Source organism: Bidens hawaiensis, unplaced genomic scaffold, assembly GCF_021521415.1.
Source record: "Bidens hawaiensis isolate Kalapana, Puna unplaced genomic scaffold, B.hawaiensis_p1.1 tig00020919_1, whole genome shotgun sequence".
In the NCBI taxonomy this organism is placed as follows: domain Eukaryota; kingdom Viridiplantae; phylum Streptophyta; class Magnoliopsida; order Asterales; family Asteraceae; genus Bidens; species Bidens hawaiensis.
In genome coordinates, this window is record NW_027493230.1 from 94,051 (window position 1) to 105,922 (window position 11,872).

The following is an 11,872-nucleotide window of genomic DNA, read 5'->3' on the forward strand; positions in this document are numbered from 1 at the left end:
ATTAACCCCTCGTGGGAAACGTCTATCTAACCCTCAGGTTACTCGTAATCTGTCGGGGTTCGACTGGTGTTTCTTCAATTACTCATTATACATAAAAACAGATTATCAGATTTCGAGCTTTTTGTGTCAAATATGAGTTTAGTATGACTGTTATTTAACTCCTTTATGATTTGTAAGTAATTTTATAATGTATTTTGTTTAGCCTTCACATAATTATATACACAATAATACGTTTTGTATGCGCTATATGTATACAACTATACAAGAGTCACCTTACAAAATACAAGTGAGTTTAACCAAATTTTATATATCAAGTTCCAGCTTGAAGGCAGGCGTTTATTAGATGAATTGCCACTTAAACATGAACAAGCGCAATTAAGTTAAGCTCTAGTTCACATTTTAATGAATTTTTCTTGAATAGTTAGAAACAACTGAACGCATTTATATATACTGTATTTCTTAAAACTAATTGTTTTCTTTTTGTAATCTAACACTACAGTTTAACTTTCAAATTTACGAATTTAGGAGCTATGTCTTGACCGCAGGCATAAGATATTTCTAAATAAAATACATGGATGAATCTCGTAAACCAGTGTGATAAAAGACGGCAAACAATGACATCAAGAACCTCTCGTTATTCTAAGCATGACACAACTTTATTCTAACGAGACGATATAAAATTATAAATGGATTCATAGGAATTATATTAAAGAGATCAAGAGATCAGGTTTTCACTATCCAATGCACCTCAATCTTAACGACTTGCAAAGAATGCAGGCACAAGTGACGTATTTAGGGGTATCCGATGGACATGACCAGCTTTAACAAGATCCCAGTCCAACACTTAACTACGGTTTTTTGAAACCAACAAACCATATATAATAGCGCATGGATTGGATAGGTTGGTAGAACCTAACAATTTTGGTGGTTTTACGATTCCATTTTCGGAGTCTGAACTGAAACTTTCTTTTAATTGTTATGTACCAAAGGATTTAAAATAATAAAAATGGTCATGAATTGAATACTTTACATATACATATACATATCTGTTAGCTCCAAGTTGCTGAAATAGAGTCATGAACCAAACTACTAGAATTTCAATCTGGCTGAACCATCGGGACTTGATACGGTTCGAGCAGTTCTATCAATTTCAACTGTTTATATACACCCTGCCTGACTTATAGGCCTATCCTTGACTAAATATAACATAAACCCCCATTAGTGTCACCTATGTGGTTGGAAAACCCCTCCAATCCAACCCCGATTTAACCGGTAAGAAAAAGGTATCAATTTTAATACGTTATTTAACCCAAACTGCTCCTTTTGAAACCAAAGAAATAGATACTCATTGTTCTATGAATCATTTACGAGTGTATGGCTTCGATTTGATAATTAGTTGGCGACAATGTTTTTTAAGTAAAGAAATTCCAAACTTACGCATAATTACAACCCAAAATTACGATAACATTGATAGCAAAATTACAACCCAAAAAAAAACATAATTACCTTCAAAGTAGTTTTGCAACAATCAATCCATGTATTTTTCTCACAAAGTCTTGACTATACAAATATGCAAAACTCTAATAAAAGAACTTACCACCCATATTTGACACCCTGAACACCAAGACCAATGGCAATCAGAGCCAAAATTGCCTGCACACAACCAATTCCAACATCATTTACCAACACAATTCTGAATTTAAGGAATCTGGAAATTAATTGACAAACAAATCACAAACACAGAGTGTTACGAACGCAATTGGCCCAAGCCAATCATGCAGCCCAGCTCGGATTATAAACACAAAGAGAGTAGGGATAGGGGCATGAATGAATACTGTTAGATAGTTGTTGGCTTCTTCTTCCCATCTCCTACTCTGTAAACCCTAGTTTCCCATCCCCTTCTCTATCAATTATCTTGTATTATATCTGGTTCTTATTTGTGATACTTGAAAAATATCGATAGAATCCTATAGAGTTATATACCTTTTCTGCATTACATGTTGAGTTGTGAAATGGGTATATTTATTATTATTTAAGGGTAGTTTTGTCATTTAAAATATGTAATTTTATAATTACATATATGTAAATTGGTTATTACACATATGTAAACTTGTAATAACATACATGCAATCACAGAATTACAAATTAAACATATAAAAATCAACAAATAAATAAATAAAATGATTAGTTGTTAGAAGTTCTTAAAAGTCCTTAAATCTTTAAAAGTTTTGAAGAGATCGAAACCCATATATACAATTATATGTATACATGTGTGTGCGTGTGTCTCATATGGATGTATGAAGAAGCTAAGTCCTTTAGAAGCTATAAGTGCTTAGGAAGAAGCTAAGTTATTTAGATTCAAGTGTCGTTTGGTGTCCTTTGCAGTTAAATCACACAATCTAACTCAAGTTTATAACTATACACACTGATTCAGTGATTTCCATGTGTAGGCTACAAGTTGTTATGTTAGCTTTGATTGAATTCCAAGGATTAGGGATAACTTTACAATACGGGTAATCACAGAATAACTCATGTGTTGGCATTTTGTAACTCTAATCTGTATTCTCATTAAAACTTTTAAAGCGCATCATTAATTTAATCTTCTTCTGCCACTAAAAAACAAACAAACAAAACTCACCGCTATGGTGCAGGCAATAAGTCCCGGCTTTTCTCTGTGATCTACCCGCACAAAAAGTAGTATGAAAGCCCCAACATACCAGGGAATGGCCCCAAAGAAGAAACCAACCAAAAACCTGCATGAGAGCCAACTCGTTAATATCAGTTTAGTTTCAATGAAATACAATTTAAACCGTGTGTAAAAAACTTCTTGTTGTTTTACACTTACAAGAACCAACCAACGCCACAACCACAGCAAGGAAGGGGGCGACGGTCAATCACCACAGGTGTCCCCGGAGCAATCACAATGCCTGAAGAAATATTAAGTGGTCAAACATTGATAAGCATTAAGTAGCAACTTGATAACAATAATAATAATACTAGTCAATGATGAACGATGTATGTTTGAAACATATAATTTTAAATGAACTACTGATTTATGCTCTTTGCATATTTAGATGTTATTGTTTTAACTATTTGTGTGCCTCTTTACGTAAATCTTTTAGTCAAATGCTTTTTGGGTTATTTGTGATGCTGACGCCCTTAAACTCACTATGCTTAATGCTTACGCAGTTACACGTTGTTCGCTTATTGGTGTCTTTGTGATGTATATTCAGTACTTATCATTTATCAAAGGTGGTTTATGTGGTAGATAACATGTGCAAGCTTCAAAGCCGGTTAAGAGGCATGATACCATTTTGTGTCCTTTGGAAACAGTAACTATAAACAATAAAATAACAGGTTGATATGGTTTACATATTATCAGCCTAGAGAATTTAAAACTAATAATAGTCTAGACTTGTCAAGATATTTAACTCTATATTGTGTCAACTATCTTGTGTTTTGGGATATTATTTGCCAAAATTTCCAGCATAAGACCACTAGGACCAGCTTAGGGCATAGTATCTTAGATTTAGAAAGTAAATTGGCCCCAAATCAACTTCTAAACCTCAAATTTCATGCTTCAATAAGTTAGGTTAACAGTAGAGATCAAAATCAACACCTCACAGTTTCAATCCATAAGCATATGTTACTCTTCAATTCGTTAACTATATCATGATCATAACCTAAAATCTATAATAATAGAAATCTATATAGTATAAATGTAAATGAGATTAGGTCAAAGTAATTAAAAAGGTAAGGTACCTGGAACGGTTTGATAGCCATGTGCGTAACTGATGTTGACGATGTGTGGAGGACGAGTAGGTTGCGGAAGACCAACTGAAGGCTGGTAAGCGACAGGTGGCGGAGGATGATTTGCGACTCCTTGAAACGTGCCATAATATATAGACTGCTGCTGGTCGCCTCTGCTCTTCCCGTCTTCGCTCATATTTTGCGATCGGAATTGGAATCGGAGCAAGATCGTCGCCGGAAAGATGCAGTTTGGGCTGTGTTGTGTACCTGATCTGATTGATTAGGGGTGTTTGGGAGATAGATGACTTAGCGTTTAAGTTACAACACATTAACTATAATAGTTCATATTGAGTTTCTCTAAAAAAAAGTTTACGTGTCTCTTTTGTCTGCGTCGCACAGATTATACGTAGACATTGTTATCTGTGTGAATGTTTTTTTGTACAAACTTGACTTATCCACTTCTAAGATCTTTTAAGGTCTGCGGAGGGTTAAACAATACTACCACCTACCAACACCCACTTTCCACCGCTACCATCACCCATAGTCCGCCACCACCACCTTCCACAACCTAGCACCCACCATCCGTCGCCATCACTGTCCACTGTCTCCACCACCACCCACCGCCCACACCACCACCTACTACCACCGCTTGTAAACTACCACCAATTTATTTTAGCAGTCTACAGACATTAAAAAAGTCTTATTCTTACAGATGTCTGCAGATTTTGTGTGCAAACTACAGAGATTTTACCTTTGAATAGACATACACCGCGGATTCGATTTATGTAGTGTTGGTCATGAGCATTCAAGTGTCATATGAGTCGAAAGAAAAGCCTTTAAGCCCTACCGAATTATATAAATTATTTTTTTAAACTATAATTTAATGTTTTAGGAATAAACATAGATAGCATATAAAGGTTTTCTTTCACTTATACTTGACAATAGAGACCGTTTTATAAATTAAGTCATATCATGTACAAAAATAGCCTGTGACACATAGATCGCATATAAACTTTTTCTTTCATTTATACTTTGACAATAAAACATAATACCTTACTAAGTTATCCTTTTTATACATAACAGAACTTAGGTACAAAAAAAATCAAGGGGTGAGAATGTAGTTGACCACTTCCATGCATATTTGCAAGCAAAGCACTAATACAAGTAAAGTGGTTAAGAGGCTGGTACAAGTAAAGCGGTTAAGATGCTAACACAAGTAAGGCGGTTAAGAGAGTACGCGCATGCTGATACAAGTAAAGCGGTGAAGAGGCTAATACAAGTAAAGTGGTTAAGAGTTCTGAAAAGAGGCACATGATTCATAATTCATAATTCATAAACACTCATGCACTACAAGCAACGTACAATACTTGCATGACAAGCAAATTAAGTTTTAAAACATGACTAATGCAGTAAAGACAGCAATACTTGCATAACAAGCAAATTATTTTTTATACAGACAAGGGCCAACAAGAATCCCATTATTCAAACTTAAAAAGTCAACAACAGACAAGGTAACAAGTACCATAAACACATTAAACATTAAGTCAAACATGAGTCAACATGACTCCATTACTTGCATATTTCAAGGACCTTCAACCATGAAGGCCTACTGCTAATATCATCCCACCAAGCACTCACATGTTTCCTTTCTTTGATCATATACCCCTTTCCAACAGGACCAACCAGGTAGTTTGTAAAAGGAATGTGGCTAAGGTCAGCAAGGCTAAAGAAATCACCAGCCAGATACTTGCTTTTTGATAGTCGGTCCTCGTATATGTCCAACACCTTTGCGAGTTTCTCTTCATTTTCTTTGATCACTTGCTCGTTTCTTGTTACGAAATGCGGGCTAAACATGATGTGGAGCACAAGATTGTTAAGCGGCGGGTGATAATTGTGTGCCTCGACTTCTAGCCACTGGTTCACTAGACCTTGGTCTTCGAGTGTTTTTCCTAGTAAGTCAGTTCCTTGAGATTTGTACTTTTCCGCGTAGTAACGAATGATGGCTCTTGATTCTTTCGAAAACAAAAACAATTATATAGTAGTCTTTAATATTTAACCAGATACAAGTAGAGAATTGCATAAACTAAAACATTTGCCTTTAGAAAAAAAAACATAAACATTGGTACATATTGTTGTAGAAAAAGAAAATTGCTTTTTTAACGGACTATCTTTCTCATCTCTTTTCTCTCTCATACTACATGTGCTACCTTACACTACGTCTCTCTACTTAAAATTGTTTGTTTTTATAAGACGTTTCAATGTTATTACAAATATGATTCTGTTGAGGAACTAGTAAACCAAATGACCACAGACACATTATTTTAAAAAAAAAAGTGAGTCATTTTGTTAAATTTGTGATAAAAAAAAACTCAAATGAATTTAAAAAAAAATGGTTAAACAAGTCAATTTTATTTAAAGTTTTAAACCATAAATCATCTATTTTAAAACCAAAATTAGTTTATTAACTTATTCAAACTTATGTCTTCAAATAGCAAAAATCATTATTCAAACTTATGTCTTCAAATAGCAAATATCAGTTTCTTAAGGCAGACAGTGATACTGTCATCCTCCACAATCCAAAAGGAGTAGTCAGTTGTACGGTACAAACAGTTAATGCATGCAACCATATTTCCCCTAATTGTTATCTTAAATAAATCTTACCAAAAAGAGTGTAATCTCCATCTTGAATCACCGGAAGAGATCCAAACGGCTGTCAATCGTGAATTCATTATCAAAATGAAACCAGAAACGAATGAATGAATGACAATTGAATATACATATATATGATACCTGTAGCTTAAGGAAGTCAGGATTGAGATTTTCGCCGGCGATGAGATCCACGGGAACCGTCTCGAACTCGATTTCTTTCTCCACAAGACAAAGCAGGACTCGTTTCGGCGATGCGTAAGCCGGTCCGTACACCTTCACCACCATCTTCAGCTACCGACTTAATAATTGATTAGTGTACCTAGTCCACACAGACTAACAGCTTATATATACAACTCGTTTTTTAACTTAGCTCGTTCATTTTGACTTGTATAGCCAACGGGTCAAATATATATTTGACTTGTATAATTTCATTCAAAACTTATTTTTTATGACAGGAGCACTTACGCATTATTAATCTGCACGTTACCGTTACTCCGTTAGTACTGTTTTGGTGTATTGATACGAATTTAACTTTATCTGCTCAGAGGTGTAACAAAGGATCACAACACTTGTTATTGTTTATTTTCTATTACCCGAGTTTGAATTCTCCTTACTCTAGTGTTACCTTTATTTCAGAGCGTGTACATGAGCCGAGAATCGAGCATAGGAACCCCCCAACCCCCATAATGAAACCCGTATAAAAACCTTTTGACCACCCCGTCAAAATTGTGATGGCATGATAAGAATTTAACTGAAAGATATGATAATAGTGTGTTTCTCAAAGAGGTGTACACATATTGTAACTTTATATAGCTCAAATGATATGTGAAGGTGGGGTGTATAGGAACACCGTATTTTTTTTGTTAAAATAGTTAGATGTGACACTAATATTTAAATTTATATAGTTACGATGAATATTTTTATTAGTGGAGTGGTAATCTAATCGGACCTACAATTTGAATTGGTTTTGATATATTGTTTGGACCTGTTTTAGTAACCGAATATATTTTAAATAAATAAACTAGTACCGGGTATATATGGCTTTGCAATTTCAAATATGTATCCATGTTTATGTTTTTTTTTTTCGTTAGTAAACATTTTATACGGCTCAAAGCTCTTATTTGTTTTTCCTTTTCTTTTTAATTTTTTGAAAAGATATACCGATCAACCTTCATCTTTTATAGTCATATTATGTAGTATCATATTATGTAGTATAATGAAAATGTCCATTTTTCTAACTTTTTAGAATGTATTGGTCGTGTCAAGTTTTTAATTATCCCCTGACGACTTTGGGGACACCAAAAGCTCATTCAACGTCCTTCTTTGTTGCCTCTTGTGCTACCTCAGTACCTTACCCTCTTTACTGCCTCTTGTGCTACCATGAACCGTTTCTTTGGAGTTGCATGGATAGGGAAATGATGAAATGATTAGACAAATGGTGCCTCATGCATCTTGATATATCACGTCCATAAGATAATACACATGCTTATATTGTATTATAGGTTAGAGCCTGTGTTACACACGATAGAAAATATAATAAAGTAAAAAAATATTATATGCAATACGTAAATTCAGTTATTTCATATAATATTTTAAATTTATGACTTTTTAATAAGTTTTTGATATATTTAATTATTTATATATTATTAATTTTAAGTTGCAAACCAAACCTTTATGTTTGATTTATTTTAAAAAAAGAAACATTCATACCATATTCCAATGGAATGTTTATAATTTCATCAAATATTGGAATGAAGGTGAATTCCTTTAATTGAAGAAAGATTTCTCATATCAATACATTCACTTACCAATCAAACGGAATTATATATGGAATGTTTATAAATTCCATTTCCAATTCCCATAAAATACATGAACCAAACATGTCCTAACACTATATAATTTCAAATTTATATAAATAATTTCCAAACATTATTTAACAAAACATTAAAGGAAAATAAAAAAAGTTATCAAAATATTAAGCATGTAAACTTGTGTTAGGAGTTTAAACTCATAATAATCATTTAACTACTAAATAATTTCAATTTATTAAACGTTTAAAGTTTAGGAGTTACAATTTTAAAGTCATAATAATCATTTTATTTAGACTTTTAATATTAGGGGTTAAAAGATTAAAATTACACTCAAATAAATGCACAGGTTGTGGCAATAACCATCCTTGTTTGTCAGACTGTTTGATGATATTGTCATATGTAAAAGTTAATAAAACTTGACTAAATTGAAGTGGGTCTAAGAATTTTATAGGAATACAAAAAACGAATGAACTCAAACACATGTACACTAACGAACATGAATGAATGTTCACGAACATAAAATGTGTGAGCAGCGACGGTGATTATGTTGGAGGCTTAGGGCTTCATGAGGAATGAACGTTGACAACATAGGTTTTGTTAATTCGATCAGGTCATGGGTTATACAAAATAGAAACGGGTCCGTTTGTTATGTATAATATTTTGTGAATTTAGAATTTAATTTAAATAATAATGAGATGGATAAAATATAAAAGACAATTATTTATGTGGACAACCTAGATGAATGCCATGTAGACACATGGTTTTGCTTTAATATATTAGTAAAGATGTTAACTTCAAACGAGCGAACGACCAGTCGAATGATGTTCCATTTAATACATGTACAATAATTGCGATTGATTAAGCATGATGAAATCATCCTTGGAATCACTAACACCAAAAAAAATGCATTTCAAAACCATAAAATATGTGAGGCTGCTGGTGAGAGCATAATCGTAGGATGTTCATGTCCTTTAACAAATAAAACTAATCGTAAGCCACATCTTTAGTACTAACCAAAATATCCTAAATGTAATATGACCAATATCACTCACATATCTACCAAAACTATTTATTTAAGAAAAGCAACTAGGATCTGCTTATTGTAATATGCATCACAAAACATAATATAACCAATGATTAAACAAAACCAATTATAACCAATTTTCTGGTATCTGACTAAACAATAACAATTCAGTTGCCTAATCACTTAAACTCTATTTAAACCCCACAACTTTCCAAACACCACCGTCATCTCTAAACCAACTTCCAATGGAATCACTTCCCGCCATTTTCATATGGCTAGCTCCCTACATTCTAACCATAACTGCATTCATAATTCTGTTGACTTACACAAGAAACGCTCAGCTCCGGGTCCAAATTTCGTGTTCCCATTCACCGGCAACGTGATTTCCCTTATCCGCAATCCGACGTCATTCTGGGACCGTCAGTCCACGATGGCTAAATCCTCCCACACCGGATATTCCGTTAACTACATTATCGGCAAATTCATCGTGTTCATCCAATCCACGGACCTTTCACGTAAAGTTTTCACTAACGTCCGTCCAGACGCCTTCCATCTCGTCGTTTATCCGTTCGGTAAAACCTTGTTTGGCGAGCATAATATTCTATACCTTACGGGACAACAACACAAGGACTTACGAAGTCGTATTGCTCCTAACTTTACTGCGAAAGCTCTATCGACTTACATTCAGCTTCAACAACACATTATCCTCAAGCACATGAATACTTGGCCAGAATCCAAATCAATTACTCTCCAATCGCTCTGCCGTGATATGAATTTAGAAACGAGTCAGAACGTTTTCGTTGGACCGTATTTGAGTAATGAATTAAAAACCCGATTCAAATCGGATTATAACTTCTTCAGTCAAGGTTTAACAAAACTACCCATTGATTTACCTGGATTTGCGTTTAGAGACGCGCAATTAGCAGTTAACAAACTCGTTGAGACGCTTGCCGGTTGTGTTGATGACAGTAAGACGAAGATGAAGTCCGGTGTGCATCCTCCTACGTGTTTAGTTGATTTCTGGATGCAAGAGTCATTAACGAAATCGCCGGTGAAAAAAAACTGCCGCACTCCGGCAGCACCGAGATCGCACGTCATCTCTTCGATTTTCTCTTCGCCGCACAAGACGCCTCAACCGCGTCGTTGCTTTGGGCCGTGGCGTTGCTGGATTCGCATCCTGAGGTTTTAATGAAGGTTAGGGAAGAGGTCGCCGGAGTTGGATAAGTTAATCACATTTGACCAGATGAAGGAACTGCGGTACACGGAGGCGGTGGCGAAGGAAGTTATTTGGTACAGAACACCAGCGGCGATGATTCCGCATGTCGCCGGTGAAGACTTCCGGTTAACGGAATCGTACACGATTCCCAAGGGCGCGATAGTTTTCCCTTCGGTGTTTCAATCTTCCTTTCAAGGGTTTGTTGATCCGGAACGGTTTGACCTGGACCGGTTTATGGGGGAAAGGCGAGAGGAACGGGTTTACAAGAGAAACTACTTGGCGTTCGGAGTCGGGGCCCACCAATGTGTGGGGCAGAGATACGCGATTAATCATTTGGTTCTTTTTATCGCGATGTTTACTGCATTGTTTGATTTCAAGAGAGATCGAATGGAGGGCTGTGATGAGATTGTGTATCTTCCTACTATCGATCCACGTGACGGCTTTAAGTTGTGTTGTCAAACACGGAGATGTATCTCGTAAGGTTAAAAGTAGATCTGTCTCGTAAGATTAAAACAAGCCGTGTTTGTTTCAAATTATACGGTTAATAAATGTGACAAGGTGTTTATCCATGAATAATCAATAAATGTCCTTTGACTCTTATATAACTATCACTCGATAAGAGTGTGCATGAGACTGAAAAATCGAACCGTAACCAAAATAACTAATATAATCGTACCAAAATAATCAAACCCAATATAAAACCAATGGTTTGGTTTTATTTTATTATTCAAAAACCAATGTTCTGGTTTGGTATGGTTTTGCATGTAACGAAAACCGAACAAGATACCGAACCAAAAATAAAAAAACGACTTTTGTTATTGAATTTATAGATTAAAAACGGTGTAGCCCAAAACTTTTAGGTCTGAACGTGTGGATTTTCACGTTATCATTAATTAACAAAAAATTATATAACCAAAGTTTATGTCATTATTTCTTTCGACCCAAAAAAATCATGCCCAAATGAAAACATAAAAAAAATTGGAATCAAACAAAATCAATCGTGAGTAAACTATTTGTGAATAGCGACATCCAACAAAGATTACATACCTTCAATCGATGATGAACAACGTCGAATCGATGCATACGAGACGTGTCGATTGAGATAATAATCAAGAAAGACCACGACGTTAGGGTTTGTGAGTAAAAAAAAATTGAGCTATTGCACCAAACTTGTTCATATTTACTGCACTCTTAAAGGGACTCGTCCTAGAAGGTAGGATTGTTGAAGCAGAGAACTGTAGTTATTCAAGAAGCTCATTAAACAAAAAGTTTGTGAACCTGATGTTTGTAGTTATGTATAATACAATGATTAAGGGGCTTTGCAAGTTTCGTAATAATGTTACAGCGGTTGCTTTGCTCAGGCTAATGGAACAAAAAACTGCAAGCCTAATATCGTTCGGACGAGGCATGTAAGATGCTAAA

At 34.9% G+C, this 11,872-nt stretch overlaps 2 protein-coding genes and 1 pseudogene across 2 annotated transcripts; 1 reads left to right on the forward strand and 2 right to left on the reverse strand.

The window, feature by feature from the left end:
- Window positions 1-1,540: 1,540 nt before the first annotated feature.
- On the reverse strand, window positions 1,541-3,946 carry LOC143562224 (large ribosomal subunit protein eL20z-like). The gene is made up of 4 exons (XM_077050098.1): window positions 3,763-3,946; window positions 2,846-2,927; window positions 2,639-2,753; window positions 1,541-1,653 (listed from the first exon to the last, which is right to left on the reverse strand). The coding sequence occupies exons 1-4, from the start codon at window positions 3,944-3,946 to the stop codon at window positions 1,594-1,596; spliced, it is 441 nt and encodes a 146-aa protein (XP_076906213.1). The 3' UTR covers window positions 1,541-1,593.
- A 1,173-nt stretch (window positions 3,947-5,119) lies between these two features.
- Window positions 5,120-6,686, reverse strand: LOC143562193 (glutathione S-transferase F9-like). Its single transcript, XM_077050076.1, has 3 exons — window positions 6,541-6,686; window positions 6,412-6,460; window positions 5,120-5,762 (listed from the first exon to the last, which is right to left on the reverse strand). Exons 1-3 carry the CDS (start codon window positions 6,682-6,684, stop codon window positions 5,320-5,322), a joined length of 636 nt encoding a protein of 211 aa, XP_076906191.1. The 5' UTR covers window positions 6,685-6,686; the 3' UTR covers window positions 5,120-5,319.
- A 2,748-nt stretch (window positions 6,687-9,434) lies between these two features.
- Window positions 9,435-10,930, forward strand: LOC143562203 (cytochrome P450 710A11-like; annotated as a pseudogene).
- Window positions 10,931-11,872: the final 942 nt, after the last annotated feature.